Here is a 22,587-nt window from a genome sequence, read left to right on the forward strand (position 1 = left end):
CGTAGAGAGTTTCTCGTTTACTTTCACTTCTTTCCATTTCCATTGCTCTCGATATCTTTCTCTCGCCACTATCTTAGACCGTATATACCTATATACATATACATATATATATATATATATTTATGTATTATATATTTGTATACATATTGGGCTGGCAACTAAGTGATTGAGGATTTTGTTATTAGCACCTAATGGCAAAATCCACAATCACTTAGTTGCCAGCCCAATTATATAATATATAATATATATAAGAGTATGTGTATCATATACGTATATATCTATATATATATATATATATATATATATATTTTAGCGAGTATTTTTCAACTTTTTTCTCCATACTTGTCTATCTTTCTTTCCTTTTCTATCCCTGCTTAAAATATACGATGGCTTGGAAGTTGGCGAAAGTTGGAGAATCTCGGCGGCGTTCTCCCGCGAGAAATGACTAAATAGATCAAGGGATGGTAACCGCGGTGTTTTCAAACTTTCCGTAAACGTTGTCTCCTCGGTTTCACAAGATCTCGCCGACAACCATGAATTTTTGATGGCCGCGAGCGCCACGCTGTCCCGTCGATGGACACGGAGATCCATCGCGCGCAAGACGATAAGAGATCGGATACTTTAAGCAGGACATCGACTTTCTTTTCTTTTTCCGTCCGTCTGTTTGTCTCTAGTTACCACTCTATAGCTATATTCTGTCACCGCATGCGAAACTAGAGGACTCACCGCTGCGGACTGCCCCCTCTGCGAAAAAGCGACAAAGAGGCCGCCTCCATGCAACATGCAGATGATCCTGGTTGCTGGCGGGTGAGTCCACCATAGTCTCCCAACGAACGCACTGTCACGCACAACATCCTACGTGTACCCCTTTACCTTGCCTCTGCCTTTCCCTCCTATCTGTTTTTTCGCCAGCGCTGTAATACCCTCACTGTCGCCAATTTAATCGGAACTCTCCGATCCGCCAGGCTTCTCTGTGTTTGTGTCGTACATCTGTCTGTCCGTCCATTCGTACGTCTGCCCGTTCGTTTGTCTACACGTTTGTATGTTTGTTTGGTGTTTCTGCTGTTTTGGCCGTTGATTCAACTACCACGAAGCTTCACGTTATAAACGTCATCGACAACGTCTCGAAAGGCTGCAGGTAGAAGCGGCCAGATATCTGAAACATGCGTGAACCAAGTTGCGATGGTCAGAGGATCGCGTTCCTTACGACAAGAATCTCGTGCAACGCGTTACCCGCGAATCGAATGACCGATGATTCTGCATTCCTCTGCGGTCGTTCCTGTTAATTAAAATTCATCCATCCAATCTACAGCAATCTCTCGCAAGAGGCAGAAATTGCTCGATCGAGACACGCGTGCGAGCTTGCGCGTACAACGAACGACCCGCGACAGTTAGAGACAACGGGAACGGCGAAGCTTGCGAAAGCGAAAAATTTTTCTGCTTGAACCCGATGACTGCCGACGAAGCGGCGTATCGTCGGAATTACGCAACTGCCGGAGGATACGTGTCCTATAGGACAAGGAAGGGAACGAAAGATTTAAAAAAATTGAAGGGTAATTGGCGCGCCGTTTGCGAAATTCCCTGCGCCGTTAAATGTTGCATAACGTCTGAGGAAATTGTTTGCCGCGTGTCCGCTGACACTCCCTTAACTTTCTACATTTGAATTTCAAATGCGCTCGCTCGCGACCTAATAACGCCAAGACGAAGAACGTTCACGATGCTCGTATGATTTGTTAAGCGATCGAATCTTTTCCATGTTTAGTCATTTGTACGTCACGTCGCCTTATTTCTTTTCACGCAGAAGCATATTGCCTACCTCGATTTATCGGTAAGCCATATATCGTCGTTTACGTCGGACGTCGTCACGTTCGTAACTGGCAAATCCAAGCGATCTTTGCACCATTATCTTTCAGCAATTTCTTCTCACATTTAGTTGTACTTTTATCGTTTGGTTTAATCGTTTCGTTAGGTAAATCGTGTGTGAAGATCGATAAGGTTCGAGCGATATTCTGTATATATTTCACTGGGAATTGCGAATTGAGATCGGTGAATAGCAGTACACGTGACAGAGTAATATCTACTGAACATCGGATTATCGTTGTTGCTGTAACTTTTGCCTTTTTTTTTTTTTTAACAAACTCGTGCAACTTTCGCACGACCTTGAAAGTTGTCTTGTTGCCACGTCGTCTCCTTTAGTTCGAGACGAAACGATCCACGCGAGTTTCGCGTTATTCTGGCGAGAAAGGCATCGCTAATTCGTTTGCGAATCAGCGCCGCGTGCAAACAGAACTTTGTACGTTTGGTTGAGATCCAAATTCATATAGTTATCAGCAATCGTACATATTCCACAGTAAGATTAACTAGTTCAAGTTCTTAAGTCGCTGCAGATAGTAAATAGGCCAGAATTTGATATACGAGAAACGTTTATGTTGCATTCGTTATCGATTCCAAGGGATCGCGGAATAAATTTAGAAATGCGTCTTCTTCCCTTTTTCTTTGAGTTAAATTCGGGTTACACGTGCCGCCGTTCATCGCCCATTCCATCGTTTCCTTTTAATCGCAGTTCGCTGCCAAAACGAGCTCGAATCCAGTTTATCGGTGTAAACTGTCGTTGTTTAATCGCGTCTTCTTTCTTACACTCGTCTTCGATCGCTGTCTCGTTTTCCTGGCGAACCTTTGTTTTGCCGCCTTCGAAACGCCTGTTCTTGGCATGCGATCAGAGCCCGCTGAAATATCACCTCGCACAGCAAGGGGTAACGCGTACAGGTATTTGTCTCGTACAGCCGCACGTGTCGCCGACAAATACGACAGGACCTGGCTTACCAAGCTATCAATCGTCCCAGTTACACCAAACTGTTTCATAATTCTTGACGGTTCGACCAGGTGATTGGAAACTTTTGCATATCAACGTTTGGCTGAAATTAATCGCCCGAACGTACGTACATCTCGATCGCCGTACAAAAATGTGTGGATCTTCGATCGATCAAAATGGAAATAAGCGATTGGCGTTAAAATTGCACGAGTTAAAGAAATATTTTTTCCATTCCAATTTCAACTTTCGACGTGATAGATGAAGTTAGGATCGGTGTAAATTAAGAAGAAACAATTGTATAGGGGAAATGCGGAAAGTAACAACGCGTTAATTATCGCTATCCGACGTAAATTGTATACAGTGCCTCGCGTAATTTCAATGGTCGGCACGACGATTCTTTTTTCCTTTGTAAGCGAAGGCTGATGCGCGCAGCGAGCTGCAGCCAGCTAACGCGGTGAACGGTCGTTTGATTCTTTTGTTGCTCAACCAGCCATCGAGGAAACTGTACATTTTTCCGGAGTCGTCGCGTCGCGCTCGCGCACCGTTTACCGTCTGGTTGCTCGAAATTTGTCCATTGTTTTGCAACGGTGCTGTTCGTTCACCGTAGCAGCTTTCCCTCTTCAAAGGGATCGAATATCGGCATTGGAGAAACGATTTTCCTCAGATTACGCTCTTCGCAGGCGTTCAAGGTTATCGACAGCGTTTTGTGAATCGAGCCTCGTAGCTGAAATTAAGACGAGTACATCGACCTACGATAACGCGATTCCCGTGTTCTGCACGAATACACAGATTCTATTTTCGTACTTCTAATTCGGAACATCGATTGCGTGCTTGCAATTAGCCGACGGGTAAACGCTTTTAGCGAAACACTATTTTTTCGCAGACAATCCGAGCATAGTCGCTCGCTTACGATAGTCTCGGTCGTTCGTCCGAAACTAATTTTCTTCACGAGCGTAGTCCAATTACAAAGACATTTCGCTTATCGCGATGTATATTTCGAATGTTTCTTTGCCACGGTGGAAAGATAACAAAGATACATCGAACGATAACCTGATCCTCCTGGTCCGTTTTGTGGAATTTCGCTCGGCGATGCGATGCTTGAACGGCCGCGACTCGTCAAGAATTAAGTTCAACCAAGTCGCTACGAAAAAAGTATCGGCCGTTTGTCGCGCGATTAACGAACTTACGTAACCATTTTCGATCGCGAGCCTGGTTCTTCGTAGAACTTCGTCCACTCGTTGACCAACCGAGTCGTCTCGTTTATAGGAGACCGAAAGATTGGAGCAGTGCGACGAATCGGCGAATTTGCGTGTGATAGTCGCGCGCTTGTATAATCGCCAACTGTTTCAGCCGGATCTAAAGGGTGGAAAATAGGTTGAAAGGCGTATAATCCGCGGCGGTAATTGAGAGACGGAACGCGCGTTAACGTGGCAGGATCGCGTGACAAACATGTCTAAGGGGAATTCATAGAATTATTCTCGTATGGTGAACGGGTTGCTACACTCATCCGATATGGCTCGAACGTGAGAGTGCAATTAGGGGTGTGATAGTGTGTATCGTGAGAGGGGAAACGGGGCAGGCAGCTCGTTCGTCAGCCTACCTCGCCCCTTTTTTTCTCTCCCTGGCTTATATCCGTGGAGAGAGGAACGTCGTGGAATTCTGTTCCTCCGGCAAATGATATTTATACCCGTGAAACGTATCGTGCTCGTATTAAATAGGATCGCGTTCTTGCACGTGTTTCCAGTACACCGATGATACCGGACGAAACTCTTCATAATAATAAATTCCGATAATAAATCGGTACGGTGTATAGTGGTGAATTATATTTCGTGTCTGTCGAGCAAATAATTCGATCTAGCGATAGAGGTTGGCGAAGGTTGAATATAGCAATTGTGCTGTTCTGGGATGGAATCTGAAAATGCTTTCAACCTGGTTATCTAGGGAGCGTTACGTAATACACCAAATTATACATGCTACTATTAGATCATTTTTTGAAAAGAAGGTTATTAATAACCACGTGGATCTCGCTGCCAATCGCTCAGATGTATGCTATATTTTTTGTTTCAAACAGCTACGTCGTGAATAAATTACGAGTCGAATTAAACGTTATCTCTGAGCTTCCAGAGATGAGATCTGAGATCTGAGCGAATCGAACGGTAATCCGACGCGTTGCGTCTCGTCAGCGGATTGACAAGAAGACTAAATATTCGTATGTTTCAGTCTCGCTAAAATTCCTTCCTTAGCCCCATAGTTATTCCCATGGTTTACTTTGCTCCTCGACTTCCTACGAGATCGTACGATTTTACAGTCGCTCGTTCGACACGGTATTCCGGTACTTCGCGAGCGTGATATCGCGATGAGAAACCTCGGCTCGTACGAGAAAAGGTTTGTTCGTACTCCTTTTCAGTTTTCGGCCACTGGGAAAAATCACACAGTGCATCGATCGCAGCGTATGCGACTGCGTCCGTCTTGAGAGCGAAAATTTCCTTCGTGCGCCGGCATCGATGACAACGAAAACGGATGCCATTTATTCGGCAGCCTGGAAGCGAGGACGTGGCGTTCGAACAGACAGGGAATTCGTTTTTCTACCCTCGTTATTTCTAAGTCGACGGGCAGGATGTTTGGTCGAGATGCGATTTATTTTACCAGGGGCCGGTAAAGCGCCGGGAAAATTGTTTACCGGGAAGCTGCGCGATCGAAGGGGAAAAATGGATTGACAGAGCGGAGTGTTATGCAAGCTTATTACCTTGCACCGATTTAAATATCGCCTTCGCGTGTTTCTAAGGGGACTCTAATCGCTCGTAATCGCATCACACGATTCAAGGCGTGCTTAACACGCTGAATGCCATGGGGGTCACCGGTGACCGGCACTCAACTTGATCATGGCTGTGTGGGGGTCACCGGAGACCGGTACTAAAATTGGCCGCGGCGCCGTAGGGGTCACCGGTGACCGGTGCTCAATTTGGCCGTGGCTGTACGGGGGTCACCGGTGACCGGCACTAAACTTGGCCGTGGCTGTATGGGGGTCCCTGGTGATCGGCGCTCAACTTGGCCGTGGCACCGTGGAGGTCACCGGTGACCGGCGCACCAAGATTAATAGAAATACATAATTTGAACAAATGTCAATAGTTATAAATTTGTTATCATTACCATCGTTACTACAATGGTTTGACGAAATTAAAGAAGTATAAAACATATAAAAATAGTTTTTTGATACATGAAATATAGATCTATTACGTGCTCCCCCGGCCAATGGCTGTGAAACCCGGATTTTTGCGTGTTTTACCATAATGAACAATAACCGTAAGGAATGTTTCGACTTGATACATGTTTAATGGCAATTAAGGACCTTGACAGTAAAGTAAAACACGCTAAATCTTGTGGCGATTCTTTAGGATTATTGCGGATCCGAACATGTATGATCGAGGGATGGATTATGGTTTATGGTAGGTCCCGCGACGTAACAACATAGAATAATTATTTAGCAACACGAACAAACAATATGAGGTAATTTATAATCGGAAAAAATAAGTGAATCGAGCGAAATTGCAGTACAGCGCGATGGGGGTCACCGGTGACCTCAGTGAGATAAATTCACCAATGATGATTATACACCGTAGCATATTTCTTGTAGGTAATATTTCAATATTATATGTATCGCATAATAAAAAATTCATCGTGACGCCACTGCCAAACTTTGTAAAACTGGCATGGCATTGAACGTGTTAATGGTCGATGAGAATACGCGTTCGAACGAGTGATCGAATTGACTGGAAATATTTGACTCGAACGTGGAATACGGATCAGCCAGGCAAACCAACGGGATACTACGAACGATGACGGCGATTCTACTTGATTATTCGGAAGTGTGCCGGGTGGCTATGTTAGGATCGTTTGGCATTTCCAAAGGACAAATCACCGCCGAACACGAACGAACGCGTTCCTTCGGAAGTATGAAGAGCGCAAAGGGCGTTTTTCTCGAGAAGACGTCTCGACTATGCCGCATCGATCGCGGGCAGCTGCCTTCCGCTTGTTTTCGCGTTTCGCATGCCTAGATAGGCTCTGATGCCGCAGCGGTGCAGCTGTACTTCCGCACAACTTCCGCCCAACTTTCGCACACGCTTCGATTTTTACTCGGAAATTTGTTTACGCGACGCGTTCGGCCGGTTCGACGCTTCCCTTCGAGCTTTCTTCGCGGCTGTCCACGTACTTGCCCCTCTGTTTCTTGCGCCAACGACGCGTACTACGTTGGGAAAAGTTCGAACGCGAATTCGTGGACGCGTGTTTACGCGCGTACACGCATGTTTTACGCACGCTGACCGCTTCTGTCTTGCGAAGTTGCATGACCAACAGACGCTGTATCGTGTGTGATACGTTTGAATATGATACGCTTGCTCGCGAGCGCCACTCTGTCGACATAGGGTTGGTCAAGTTGTGCTATATATTTTTGTAGAGTTTCTCGTGCAACAGTTTACCGTTTCACCAGCGACACTTTATTTAGATAACGGGCGGACGGATATACGCGCGTAAGCATCGGCTGTCAGGTGAGAAGTTTATTGATTCTATTTATTCGTTCTTGTTGCACAAATCGAAGCATGCCATTTTAGAGAAGATCGGTGTTTACCTGAAACGTGGATGGGCTGGCGTCTAAAATCGGTGGGGTTAAAGGCGCTTTGCGCGCCGTACTTAGGTCGTTCGATGCTTAAAATATCAAATGCTGCCTTTCAGACGAACGAAAACTTCGCACGGCCACGCTGCCGCAGAGTGCATCGTTTCTGCGCGTAAGTGTACTTTTAGCGCAGCTCACGATCTCCGCTAAGAAACGTGATGCGAGCTCAAAGCATAATGGCAACCGAGAACAGTTACAGTCTCACTGTGATTTTTAACGTTTCCACGTCGAAATACCTTCTTCTAATTCGTATCGAAGCCTTTGCAAATGGAGACGTCTGAAACCGCCGACCTAATTACGACGTAATTAAATCCACGCTCGCCAGAAACCAGGCGATCGCTCAGTTCGTTCTCCAAATGATAGCCGAAGCTGCACCGTTGAAAACGCTCGATCCTCGAACTGCTTGCCCGAGAGTCTCGAAACTCGCCGAGTGGGTGGAATTGATCGTTTCCAACGATCGACCAAACCACCGCGACCAGCAGCTCCTACTGCCTCATATTCCGCTAGCTCGGACATGGCAACCTTCTCTTTCTCTCTGTTTCTTTTTCACGCAACGGACGATGGCCGAACGATTTACCGTCCACAAGGTCCGTTCGTACCTGATCGTATCGAAACTTGTTCCGAAACAGGATAACTCTGATGAAAAGTTATTTCCCAGACACATCTATTTCTTTCTGTTGTCGTTCGGCGAATGAATTTATTATCACGCTAACGATGCATCGGAATACTTTCATTCTTCTTACTTTTATTTCCTGATGATTTAAAATTGTTTCATCTCTATCAGACGTGTACTTATACAGCGTGATCTGTTCAACTTAAAATCATGGTGCTGTGGAGGATGGTTGATCGTGTGGTTAGAATGACGAGATAATTCGAAGTTAAAATCCGCCGAGTATATTTTAAAATAATAAATAAATAAGTACAGACAATATTCGGTAAAGACAGTGTACAAATTGCTTATAAGATCGTTCGAGACTAACTGAGAAAACTGGTCACCTTACGATCGCGTTCGTCTATTTTTACTGGTAGGGGGAGAGGCGGGAAATTTAAATTCGAGTTTGTTTCACGGTTGCACGTAGTGGCGATATTGTTTTGTCCGGAGTTTATTTATTATTACATTATGTGTATACTAACGATATTGATACTCCGAGGCAAAACAACAATAAGATATAAATTGTCTTCCAGCTCATGTGCCGCTACAGTGCAAACTGACAAAATTAATCCAAATGTTTGGTTATCCTTTTCTCTCACTTGAGAAATATTTCCATATACATATATATATTATATTCTTATAATTATGTCATAGTTATACGTTATAAAATATAGTTATATCTTAAGGGCACCACTGTGGCCTCTATTAGCACTGCTCGACACTTTGCAGTTATCAGCTTATCTTATGTTGAAGTAATCACTTCAAGAAAAATTCTACACCTTTTCTTTTGTGTATCCGTGACCTGAAGATTGTTGTTACAGAGAAAATAGAATTTAGTGAAAGAAAAAATTGGAAATAGGGAGAGGTCCATATTATTGTGCTGTTGAATATAAATTTTGTTTTGGATTACAAGGTTTAGAAACAAAAGAGCTATAAATGGATTTCTATAGCCTTCAGATAGAACTACAAGGTTAACATTTTTGGTAATGTTCTTTTGCTATGAATATTTGAACGTGCTCCCTATTATAACCTCTTCCTATTATATTGTAATACTGTATGAGTGAGCATCTGAATCAGCATACTTATTTCAATATATTTTTCTATTACAAATTCATCCACTCGTTTCTCTATCAGTCAACCTCAACATCTTATTCCATTTTTATCTTTATTATAATTTTTCATTTATCTATACTGATCTCATTGTAATCTGTATTGTCATATTAATCTATATCAAAATTCCTGATACACCGTTCAAAATGCTTAGTTTCATTTATGGGATATGTAGGTACTCTAAGAGCACAGACACTTTAAGAATCACATATTACTATTACTAATTACTATATATTACTATATAGAGTATCGTTCTATTGTTTGGTCACACTGTTATCGAAATATTTGAATTACACAAATAATATTTTTCAAATAAATTGTTTGGGTATACGCCATGCCCTACGATAACCATAACTACTCATCTACGATGTATCGATTTAATGTAACGTCGCTCGAGCGTCGAGATCTTACGATGATCCTGCTATTTGTACGTGAAATACTAAACGATACGGTTAGAAATCGCGAAATTTTATCTTGTTTCAAATTATATTGTTTCTCGACGCAGCTTAAGCTATTTTAAGTTTCCTCCCATAATAATCGCATCATAAGCTTTATGCTCATTTTATTCAATTTTAATGAATTTTCCCAAGTTCTACACTTTCTTTATTCACACGCCACCTGCGATGGCTGCATATATACGTTGTACACCAGAGGCTTCTTTTTTCAACCCGTTAATAAATAAATAAATTACAACTATACATGGAACAGGCTGTATAAAAATGGCCAAACTGATTTCACGAGAGAAATAGAGGTAATCGATGCGGACATCGCTGAGACATAATTTCCAATACAAAGGTTGCAGGTTACTCGAGTAGTTTCCAAAGATTAATTTGCTTTTGAATATAACGTAGAGATCGATCGAATGTCTCTAAAATACGCACACTGCATATAATTTTGAAATAACGATAGCTAAATGCCAATAACGAAACGAACGACTGTTCGCTGTTGGAAAAGCTGCTGGCAGTGTAGGCAGTTGCAGTGATTCGCGTTTGGTTTCAGGGTAGCTGACTTGCTAGGCGACGTGGCATGTTTCCGAGCTTTCGCTGATGCTGCAACGAAGCAATTGACTCGGCGCGCTCGGCGAGTTACGCGCGGAGAAACGTCAACTCGCAACCGATAAATTCGCGTCCCCGGCGACGTGACGCGACGCGACGTCTCGGCGCGCGCTCGTTCGAACATACGCGAAGCCGCGGCCGCTTTAATACCCAACCGTTTCATTACTGCCGGTCGTAGAAAGTTATAATTATCCTTAAAACTTCCGAACAGCCGGTGCATTATTATATAATTGGAATTACTCGGGCTCGTGTGGAAACGAGTTGTACAACACGAAACTTTTAACAAGTGACCATTCAGAGTTACCCGATTGCTCGAGCGCGATATTCTTTTTCTTTTTTTTCTCCTTTTACGAGGTCATCCCCGAACAAAAACGTTCGATTGTTCGATCTCGTCCTCTGTTACTTGCGATTCCAGCTTACGGCTGCAGTTTCATTTTTACCGCCCCGTTACCTTCTATTTCGCAGCGTTTTTCAAGCATTTTTGAAACATACGACCGTTTCTTTCAATTTGACGATTCGCGTCCCATTGGTAATTAGTCGAACATTTTCACAATGGTAGCGCAAATAATCGCCGCTTTTTGCGCGCGAAACAACCCGATGGACGTAATTTGTCGCACTGTTCGATTGCAGCGCCATCTCTTTCACCAACTGCAGAAGGTTAATTACCATTGTTTCCGTAAACAATCGCGTGGCAGTCGTTAGGGAAAGACGATGGATAACGAGAATTAGGTCGTAGACGTTGTTCGGTGGAGAAATGATGGCGCACGTTTGTCGCGTTTTTTCGAGAACGCGTGTGCCAGTGACACGCGAAAATTGAATTCTTTTCGCTGGAACGATGATTCCAGTAATCAATTTGCGCGCCGTTGAAAGTCCACGGAGACGATATATTATGCAACCGCGTTACGTAATCCCGAGTCTCCTCGCAACCAAAGTTGATCTCTTCTTACGTAAGCTCGGCCGTTTTCCACATTTCCGGTTCGAAATTACACTTACTTCCGCGTTTCCAGTTCAATGATTCAACTTTCGTTCGTTCTTGTTTAATAACGTGGACGATCGATAATTTCACCGCGATTTTTCAACTTCTTTCAAACAGACCGTTTGCCTAAAAATGTCAATGGAAAACGACGTTTGCGTTTACGTTCTCGGTGATTTGTTCGGTCTCGTGGTTCAAGTCGAAGAATCCGAACTTTGACATACTCCGGTGGAAATACGCCGGCTGATACGTCGTATGTTTCTTTCAGCGACAAAATCCTCGTTCATCTGTTCATTTATACATCGGATTACACTGGCTTTCCGCCGGTGTCATGTTTAGTACTCGAATCGATCCTTTCGTATCTTGATTCATCGCTGTGATTTTTATGCTTTAAAGCTCGTTTCTGTTCCGCTGTAAAGATTTGTGCTATCGTGTCGAGCGCAAAACAGCATGCGAAATGCTGGGCTTTAGACAAAGGAAGTTTAAGTTTCACTTTACAAGAAATTTACCAAATGTTCAGCTGGACAAATTGTAAAGTACAAATTAAATAATATTTAGCGGCACTCGACAGCAACTTCTGTCCGATGACGACAGCGCAGTGGTTAGCGTCTTTGGTTACAGTTTCAGGACAAAAAAATCAAGTTTCAGGACAAAAAAATCAACCAAGAACAAAATTACATAAAAGCTCCGCCCCCCCAGCGGCTTAAATCCAAAGAATAGATTTAAAATCACAAAAAATGTAAAACGCCTACACATAATATAGTATGGCTACGTTGTACCGTCGCGTATCGGTACTTTTGCCTAGCACATCATTACCAAAATTCACAGTTTATTATGGATACCAAAATGTAACTAAAATTGTATCCTTGGTTAAATAAACATCATTAAAAAAAAAAAAAAGCGTCTTTGGTTACGAACGTTCGGGACCCGAGTTCAAATCCCGGAGTCTGTAGTCTGATTTTTCTTTCCACGACATCTAAATGAGAAGAAAAGTAGCAGTACCCCACCAAGCGCCATTTACACCAACAGTAGCACTATCATCACTGACTACACATTACACCTCAAATAATTAATAAAAAAAAAAACTTTGCAAGAATTCTCAGACGCATGAAATACTCTTCTTCTTACAGATACCAGATATTACGTTTGTTTTCGTTAAATATCGTTTCCTAACACGCGTCAAGTTTCGTAGAAGCGGTGTATAACCGCTGCATCGAATTCCACGTGGGTCGCTTCGATTATTCAGAAATTCCCGTTGGTAAAAATGAAGTTTTTCCCGAACCACAGTTTTATTTTTATTTCATCGAAAACGTTCTTTCGTCTTTTGCACGCGAATGCTCGAGACCGTTCGACCGAGCACAATAAACGTTCGTTTCTAGGAAAATTCCGCTCGTTTTGGGTTACCTTCACCGTGAAAAACAAAGTAAAACGTTTTTCTCTGGCAACGGTGATAGTCTTTCGGCGAAGAGCACGGCCGACGTTTTCGTTCCTGCTCTACCGCAAGCGCGTCATTGTTTTGAAAGCTGCGGGGCGAAAGTACTTTGCTTCTTCGGACTCGATTGTCCTCGCGGACCGCCACTCGCAGACAATGGTCCCTTCCGGTTGGTCTAACGACAGCTTAAGCGAGGTACGCGCTGCCTCTCCAGATACTCGAGCAACGACCGTCACCTGTTCCTCTCGTTTCCACTTCCGTGAACTGTGTGTAGGGAATTTTCGCGCGGATCAGTTAACACGCACAAAAGACCTAACGCGAGCTGAGGTGAAATTCGCGGTCAAATTACGAGCTGCGTGTTTCGCGAGATAACGCGCGATCCAAGGAATCTCCCGTTAAACTCTCAAGTACGATGCGCCACTATGGTGGCTCACTCTACTCGATCATTCGCTCACCGTTTCATCTAAATGATCTTTTTCATTTGTCTTGCTTCGCATTCTTTTGTGTCCTCGCAACGCTCTATGACAATGTTAACAAGATACAGACAGAATATATAGTCTTTGTTTTTGCCAGTGTCAGATATCAATTGTTGCTCTGCGTTAAAATAAACGTACTATTATTAGATGCTCTTTTTAGCATACCAATCCGTCTCCTTCTAATTTCGTAGAATCTTCAAGCTGAAAATATCGCTTGAAAACAGAAAACGAAGAGCAATTTGAAAAACACTATCGCGTTATGAGCATGGAAATTGTGACGTGTATGTGGCGCTTTAAAATATATCACACTCGATTGTATTATTAATTATTAAAGTAAATTATTCAAGTTCAAGTATACGCATCGTACCTTTACGAAAAATTGTAATTTAATTATCAAAAACTTCGTTCCAATGTGCTTGCGTAGGCAACACCATTATCCGTCACACGTTGCAGTGCCGTGTCGCTTACGCGTAATTCGCGTGAAACTCTGCAGAAAATTCAACCGTATCTAATAGCTTAAAATAATCATTGGAAATGTTTGACAAAGGATATCACACAAAAGATAACTTCGACCAGACGATGTTGTTCCGTTCATTCGCGTGGAACAGCGAGGTTGCCTCTTTGGTAAGAAAACATTTGACCGGGTCGTTCAATGACGGCGAAATGTCTTTAGCAACGTACACATGCGACGACCATGCTGCTGCACAAGTTAAAAAGACCGTCCAATCTTCTGGTGGAAAATGAGGCGGAACGGGCGGTCGATTCGCCTCTTGTCGATGCTGCAGGCAACCGGAATGTATGTCAACGCGTTATTTCCTGTCGTTATTGGCTACCGACTGATATATCATTGCTGCGTAAAGTGGTCGTTTATTACTCGCCATCGTATCCACGCCATTTTATCCCTTCGATAAACAATCCCTTGCTTTTGTTCTGCATTCACGCGTAAGTAATTTTTTTAATGCAAGGTACCGGCGATTCTTTCTGCAAAAGCAAACCTACCGTTCGAGGTTGAACGTCAATTACGAGGGAAATAAGATCCGGGTCAAAACGATCGGCCGCTTATTCGTTCGTTGACATAAACTCCTTGTCTGATCGAAACCGGCACAGGTATCGGCCGGCTTAAGCGGACGAATCAATTACTCGCCGCGCCATTGAAAATATTTTTGTTGTCATCGCGACTCCGACCGCGTTCTATTTTTTGTTGGTCGAACAGACAGAATGAACAGCGCGGGTCGATTACACACCGCCTTGTCAACCGACTCGCAAGTTGCTTGCGACGACGAATGGAAATTTATTTAGCGTCAAATTACACGAAAATATTCCCACGGATTCTAGGCGACTGGAAAATTCTTCTGACAGACCGTAGGACCCTGCTAGCGAGCGGAAAAATAGCCAGCGAGAGGAAGTTGCGGGTTTCTCGTTGCCTCGCAAGCTGAGAAATCGCCTCAACTTTGGCAATTTCCTCGCTATTTACGCTGATTTACGTGGCATCTCCTCCAGGGACCCGCAACGAGCCTATGTTCCCGGCTTGCAGCTTTCGTTGCACCGCGTCCTTCTCGCTTCCAAGGTCGTACAGTGGTTAGAAATTCCTTCAAACGAACGAGTTTCTCTCTGCATTGGCTTCTGTCTGCGAACCTGGACAGCGCCAATTTTCCCTTCCATTGCCATTCAATCGAATAATTTTCCTAGGAAAAATGAAGCTTCTCGTTCGGATAGACCCGGTAAATTTATTGGCGTTTGAACGATCGAACGAGATTCGAAGGTTACAGAGCGAAGGTGATGTACGCGGGCTGAGAGCGTCCACGTCGCGTTTCTCCTTGGCCCTGTACGAAACTAATGGTCGCGACGTCTCCGCTGCTAGAATAATACGTGCAACGATACTCGAAGAGGTGGCAGTTGAATTCGTAAAAGCAGAGTACACGTAGGAGGGAGGTAGGAGGCGGGAGTAATTTTTCATGCGGCATTAATGGCCGCTGCGTCATTTTCATTGCCGTTGCTTTTCACGTGAGGGTTCCTCGTCCAATTTTCCTGCTACAACCTCTCTGCTGAGTTATTTTTACCGACCAGATTCCGTGGTTCAACACGAAACAACGGTGAAAAAGAGAAAAGAGGCGATGTTGCAGTTGCGACAGCTCTTTCGATTTTTCAGCGTTCTCCATATGGAAATATTTGGATGAGAAAAACGATGGGTTCACGGTTTTGCGCGATCCTTTTAGGGGTAGGAAGGAAGTATCGACGCGGTGATACTTTCGGCACGCTGTATTTTTAGTCGGCTGCGTGACTTTCCTGTTCTGGGTACACTCGATTTATTTTCACTGCGAACGCGAAACTTCCGTTTCGCTTGCGTTAATCCAACTTCTGGATGCAACGAACGCGCGTCCACCTGTTTTCTGCGATTTCCACGGGCTGCCAACTGTTCCCGCTGCGCTATTTATTTATCCACGCATTTGCCGCGCCTAGTACGCAAAACGGGACTAAGAAAAGCGCGACACGCGCCCTCTTCGTTGTTCCGTTGACTCGGCTAACGATTCGACCGAGTCGGGTCGCTAGATCGGGCGAAACGCTGCGCCCAAGTCGAACGTATCGAAGATAATCGGTTTTCAAATTATCGGCGTTTTCCAGGCCGAGTTTCTGTAAGGTCACCGGTTAGCCTCGACGAATCAACCGGACGAATCGCTTGATTCGGCTGCTGAAACGATTACGCGGCGAAATGATAACTTGGTGGAGCCGAAGCTTAATTCGTCAGGCCGTGCGGACGAATCGACAAAGTTCCTCTGGAAATTCGTCTCTGCTGTCTCTTTCCACGTATTCTCTCTCTCACTCTCTTTGAAATCGATGCGAGCGGCGTGACGCGGACCGCGAAATCACCGCGTCCGTGTCCCGATTTTCCAGTATCGCCTCGATGCACGTATACCTACGTCAGGAAATTCGGTCGATCGATTTTCCGGAATAAAGAGGATTTCGGCAAGGCAGAGTTTCCGCAGGACGACGGAGAACAGCTGGAACCGGGTCGATTTCACCGCTCCCTGCGTTATCCTTCACAACGTCCAACACGTCGTTTCAACAGCCTTGCGTCGTTTCGCCAGAATTTCGTACTCACGTGATAGGACGCGACACCACGTTTGTACGTTAAAAACGTGTGAGACAGGTTGGTGAGAACGCAGCAGCAGGATCCGCCGGTTCCTCGGGCAAAAGCCAAGTATCGGCCCGTTGAGACGAAGGACGACCACGGATCCGCTCGTGAAAGCTTTCTCAGCCGGATTCGAATATAGGTCAACGACGAGTCCGATCGATAAACGATCCACTAGCGGCATACTGTACGGTAACTGCATTATCGACGATTACCGAAAGAAGATCCCGACTGGAAAGCTCGAGGTTGCACCGGTTCTCGTACGTTCGCATTCTACTTGTGGCCTAACTTGCTCGGCATAATGCTTATTGGAAGTGGATAACGGTAATAATGGTAACCAAGCCAAGATGAATTTCCCAGATAGCGACACCGGTAGGGGGGTGGGGGTAAAGAGGGTTACTGAGCCGAGTAGATCGCGCTAATATGCGATTCGAGCTGCTTAACGTTACCATCGATGAGTGCCTGTTTTATTCAGTCGAAAGTGGATGAAAAGCAGCATACGCTACTATTCGTTTCCCGTGATGAAGGTCCCTACGCTTTTACAGAAAGTTTACCGCGAATAAACGTATTGCAAGCCAATTTGTTACAAACACCGGATCTTCTATTTTTTATTTGAATATTGTATGTAATGCAAGGTAAGGTTTGAATCCAGCAAGGTTTTATCGAAGCTTCTTCCTTCCATTCCAAATATCGTTAAAAAAATGGTATATTTGCATGGAACTGGCGAAGAGGTGAAATATAGAATAGCAGCAAGTATGGCCTAACGGTATAGGAAAATTAGTGTAGTTTGTGGGGAACGAAGCGAAATAGTCTTTTGTGCCTGGTTTTTTCAAAAGCGATTCGCTCGACCGCGAGTTTCGATAATTTTCCTGCCGCTGCAATTTGCGCGTCCGCAACCACTCACGTTCCATTTTACGAAACTACGTTCTCCTAGTGTTACAATCTACGCGGATGATAATATTTCACGATTCTTCTTTATGTGTTTCAATGGAAGTTTATTGGTGGAAATTTCGGTATCCCAAATCCTAATACAACGGTGTCCTAATATCAGTCTGCGAGGAAATCTCATATCGAACGAGGAAACTCTTAAAACTTGTGAAATTTAACGTGGTCCTTTGTCACGGAAGATCGGCTACTTTTTGGCAATCGCATCGGTTTAAATTTCAAATTTCAACGAATTATTGAAGTTGTTCGTAGGAATCGATAGCCGCTGTAGGTGGGGGCGTATTCGCGTACGTGTAAAACAGATAGCCGTAAGCACGGAAGGTTTGATTTACGCGCCGAACTTCCACTATCTTTCATTTCGGCATTTGCACTCTGCTTGCAGTCTCGCCAGAATCAAAGACACAACCGCTGTCGGTTATGATTTCTGAGGAAATGAAAACTAAGGGAATCAATTTATCGACTGAAATCGCTTATCGACTAGCAAAGCATTTATTTTGATTTTTCTGTTGCTCTAACAACTCCACGTGTCATCGAACGCTTACGCGTACACTGTACGTTAGCCAAGCGTAAGGAAAACGCGATTTATGCTACAATTTTTATTCAACGCGATAATAATTCGAACTGTGTAAACATCGTCCCTGATATTTTAATCGTCTGTTTTCTCAGAGAAGAAACATCACAACATTAACATTAACAGAGAACAAGAAGGATTATCGTAACAGGCTTTATAAATAGATCTTGGCAAAAAGATAAGGTAGGGTGAGAAAAGGAAAAATGATAATAGCGTCACCCGCGAATTAATCGTCTTAGAAACATCTCGGGTTAATTTCATTACAAAACGTTCGATCGTTTCTCCCTTTTGATTTTCAGCGGTCGACAGCATTTTGTTTATTCCGCCTGTATAAAATGGTTACAAACTCCACGGCGAGTAATCATTATTATTACACAGCAGATGGCCACTGTAATGAGCTTCGCTGGAAAATGAACGGCACGCGAAACGTTAATTAATTCACGAGCCGGGTCGAGTCGATCCCCGCGTTTGCTTATTTATCGCGGCGAGGATCGCGTGAAACGCGGCTCCGGCTGCTTTCCGTCACGGTGTTACCTCACCGTAACGCCCCGAAAAAACCCATCGATAAGCGGCGACTTGTTTCGTGGTAAGTTGACGTTGCGCTTCCGCTCGTTCAAATTCAATTCATTAGACGATCGCGACGTTTTCTTTTGCGCGCCGTTTGCCCGCGGTGAAACAGGCGCGCTCGATACCTCCTCGTGCACGCCATTCGCGCCCATCACGTAACTCGCAATAAACACGATCGTTACAGTGTCCTCCGCGAAATTTTATCGACACGCTGCTGTTCGCCTGGAAACGCGAGCGACCGCGAGTTTCGCGCGTCGAATTTTCGAACGTGGATGCGCGCGCACGTGGAACTTGCTGCCACGCTGATCCGTGAAAACTATCGTCCCGATAAGGTTAATTTTTCGATGCTTATCGAAATAAGCTGGGAAAAGTGAAGCAGGGCCGGCGTGACCTTTTGCGGGGCCAGGTTCAAAAATTTTGCGGGGCCCGAATACACATTTAAATTCTACACTTTAATTTTACAACGAGGAGTTATTTATTTACAAATGCTGTTACATATTATATATTTTTATAAGCAGTTTTTGAAACATATCCAAGTAATATTTTTTCGCATCCATAATCACTTTCGAGGGGCAAAAAATTCAATGAAAGTACAAAATCTGTAATCGTGTATGACTTTTGCAAAAAAATTACTGATGTAGTTTAATTTCTCTGAAAAGTACATTTTTCTGAAAGCGCTTGGATTTTTTTTATCTAAAGTAATTTCCAGGATATGAGCACTTTACGGAGTTACACTGAACTTTGATGATTTTTCTCACTCCTTTAAACTGAATCATCGCTACTAAAAAAAATGTCTTGCATCTGTTAATAGTATCATCATTCTGTAAAAAGTTAATCAAAATCGGTGTTTTTTAATTGGATAATTTTCGTAGATCGCGGGGCCGGGTTCCTGCTTTGCGCCGGCCCTGAGGTGAACCCTTTGTACGTTTGATCGTTTATAAAGTAAAATATTAAAGTAATGTTGTAAAACGCGCTTAGAATGATCCATTTTCGAAAGAGAATGAAACGAGCAGCTCTTTACGCCAGATTTTAACGCTTGACGTAAGACGACACGGCTTGTCATTAATTTAATCGGAGTTACGCGAATGACGTGTACTTTTCACGTGGACAATTGCTCGCAACCAGCCAGACAAAGCGAATCACGACGCAATTACCGGAAGGAGAGAATAGCTTGGAAAGCAAGACGAGATAGCCCACCTGCTCGCTTATCAGACGAATCGAGTCTCGCGTGTCGCGAAACACTCTCTACATTCTACGTTCACAATCACGAGTCGACGTATATCTTACGACGTCTGTTGGTTGCTGCAAGAAACACCCGTTTCCGTTTAAACGTCAACTGAACATCGTGTTCATCGTGGATGGAATACCGAGCACAGGGATGCACGACTGTTCACCGGCAACATACCTCACGCAAAGAATTGCTGATTTTATGCACAAGCAAGTTTGATCGATGCCAGTGCAAGCCAGCAAACTTCCGCTTTCTATACTGTGATCCAACTGATTTCTAGAGGCGGAGGGTAGGTCAAGATCGAATACCAACCATATTTCTATCGATGATCTTCATCGATAAAAAAAGAAAATCGGAATTACGATATCTACGATTATACTCGATAAAAGCACAGTGCTTTATTTTGTCAAAAATATGACATTCAACAAGCAAGAATCAGTGAACCGTTGCTTGATAAAACGTCGATCGGCTGTACACATCGGTTGGTTTTACGAAGAGATGCAGGTGGCGCCACTACCGTAAGCCAGCAAACTCCCGCTTTCTATACTGCGATCTAGCTAATTTCTAGAGACTGAGGGTAGGTCAAGATCGGATACCAACCATATTTTTATCGATGATTTTCATCGATAAAAAGGGAAAATCGGAATTACGATATCTACGATTATACTCGATAAAAGCACAGTGCTTTATTTTGTCAAAAATATGACATTAACCCAGCAAGAACCGTTGCTTGATAAAACGTCGATCGGCTGTACAGATCGGTTCGTTTTACGAACAGGTGCAGGTGGCGTCATTAACGCAAGCCAGTAGCACGATCAGAGGACATAAAAGAAACATAGGAGGCAGGGACTGGTTGGAACGGTCGTTAACACGTTAACGTAACCATAGGAAAGGTAAGTTCGCTTAGGTAGGTTAACTTTGTTGATCGACGCGACGGTAGGGACGTGTGCAACGACGACGACTACGGCAAACGCGACTCGGTCGTGGAGAAGCTGGTGGGAGAGCAAGAGGAGTAGATTGCCTCGTGGAGCGAGTGGCGCGCACCGGAGCGGTTGATCGTGTTCCGTGCAGGAGCGCGGAAAGAATATCGAGCCGGTGGTGGTTGCGATGGAAAGTTGCGAGGGGTCTCGAGCGAGCGGAAAAGGGAGGGCTAGTAGAAGAGCAGAAAGGCGGTTGCGGGTGGCCGATGGCAGGTGACCGAGGGGTGGGCTACCTTGTCGCGCGCGCTGCTTCAACAAACTAAGCGTAAGAGAGAGGAGTTTCGAATCGAAGGATGCCGCGGCACGCGCCTTCGCAAACTAACCGAGTCACGCTCTTAGCTTTCCGCTTCCGCGGAAGCGCCGCGTAGCCGCGCTCGTCTTTAGCTTTCGCCAAACGTCGCGTTCGCGAGTGTACCACGTTGGTTTCCTCGTTTCTATTTTCCACCAACATCGGCTATCTATTTATGTGCGCGTCTCGCTAATTCCAGCTCTTGTCGTATTCAATTTTCTATTATTTTCGCTCGATCGAAAAGAAATCGCGCCAATTGCTCGACCGTCGAGGTATTTCATCGAGTGTTCACACCACGCTGTCCTCGATCGTCCCGCTCGTACGAGATTGCGAATAGAGCTAGTGAGTGTTTCGTGGATGTGGCAGAAACGAGGACGCATCGTGTTTGCAGGATTAAACGAGTGTCTCGGATACCGTGAATTTCAATGGGGAAAACAACGTCTGTAATTTTCGCGGCCGATCGTTGCGGGAAAATTCCTTGCTATTTCGAGTTACTCTACGTATCTTGATTTTCTTCGTCGAAGTGAAAAAAGGACTAGTTTGTAAAAAATTTGTAATTTTCACAGGCGTACGAGCAATTCAAAGTTGATTTTCATTCGGTTTGGTAGCAACGGTATCAGGCATTGCGAGTAGAACAGTCTAGAGACGAACGACAGATCGAAACGTGGACACGGTAGCATGTCTCCAGGTCGTCTCTCATCGTCATTGGCTTGTCAAAGTGGAGTTCAATCGTGGCTGGAATTCGTTATATTCGGCATTCCGGCTCTGTCACCTGGCAATCACCGATATCGAAGCGATACATCGCTCTGATAATCGCGTCGGTATCGCCGATGCCTCCACGCTCGGCCTTCGTCACATCGATCGTAATCGTAGTCGTAGTATCATTCAGTTAATAATTAATCATTTTATTTCGATGTTGTGGTGCGCCGCCCCTCCCCCAAGGGTCGTTCTAAAATTCCGGTTAACTGGAACAGTGAACTTTTCTTTTCGCCGAAAACGCTCGGCGTGAAACGCTCGTGCACGAGCAATGTTTTCCCCAATGTTTAAAATATCGCGAGGAATAATTGAAGAGGCGCGATCCTCCGAGCTATTTCTACGCTGTATCGCGTGCTACATATTTCAAAATATCCATTGAAATTTACCCGTAAGACACGTTGGTCGTTGCGATCGGTACCGTGGCTGACTAATAATTAATCATCGTTTTTCCTATTTTCCATGTTGCATGGCCTTCATTTACAGAATAGGCGAATTTAGGGGACGGTAAGAGAACCGCGCGGCTACGAGGAAACAACGTAAGGTAAAAGCTAGGTTACACTAACCTTTGTCATTCCATGAACGCTTACTTTTTTAACATATCACCGGATATACGATTCGTACAAATTCGTTCGGACGAGATTCTCTAAACAGCGTAATCGATGACCATCTACGAATTACATCGAGAGAGCGGAAGTTTCAAACTTACACGCGATATATTATTTCTGTACTCCGGCGAATCATAAATATTTCAAGCTATCCCCATTGCCGCGACCGTACGCCAACCTCTGCACAACGTCCTCGAACCACCCCCACTTCAACTGCCTTGTCGTTTGACAAGTTTTCCTTTCACGGTCAACCGACTTTCCCTCTGTTCGCGATGCGGCGCGGCTCGTACGTTTTTCGCGCTTTCGTCGCAACCAGTCGACTTAACCAACGAACGAT

The 22,587-nt window shown here is 44.3% G+C and overlaps 1 protein-coding gene across 14 annotated transcripts in view; it reads left to right on the top strand.

Annotated features, from left to right (window-relative positions):
* shaker (potassium voltage-gated channel protein Shaker) overlaps positions 1-22,587 on the top strand; it is a 182,191-nt gene that overhangs the window by 74,843 nt on the left and 84,761 nt on the right. For 2 of the 14 annotated variants that reach the window (XM_069115274.1, XM_069115281.1), the window contains exon 2: positions 718-807. The exons of the other annotated variants lie outside the window; for them this stretch is intronic. In XM_069115274.1, the coding sequence (XP_068971375.1) occupies positions 782-807 (26 nt within the window). In that variant the 5' untranslated portion in view covers positions 718-781. The remainder of the gene's footprint in view (positions 1-717; positions 808-22,587) is intronic. 14 annotated transcript variants of the gene reach the window in all.

The sequence above is a fragment of the Bombus flavifrons genome, chromosome 1 (genome assembly GCF_040668555.2).
Source record: "Bombus flavifrons isolate JBK064 chromosome 1, iyBomFlav1_principal, whole genome shotgun sequence".
Classification (NCBI taxonomy): domain Eukaryota; kingdom Metazoa; phylum Arthropoda; class Insecta; order Hymenoptera; family Apidae; genus Bombus; species Bombus flavifrons.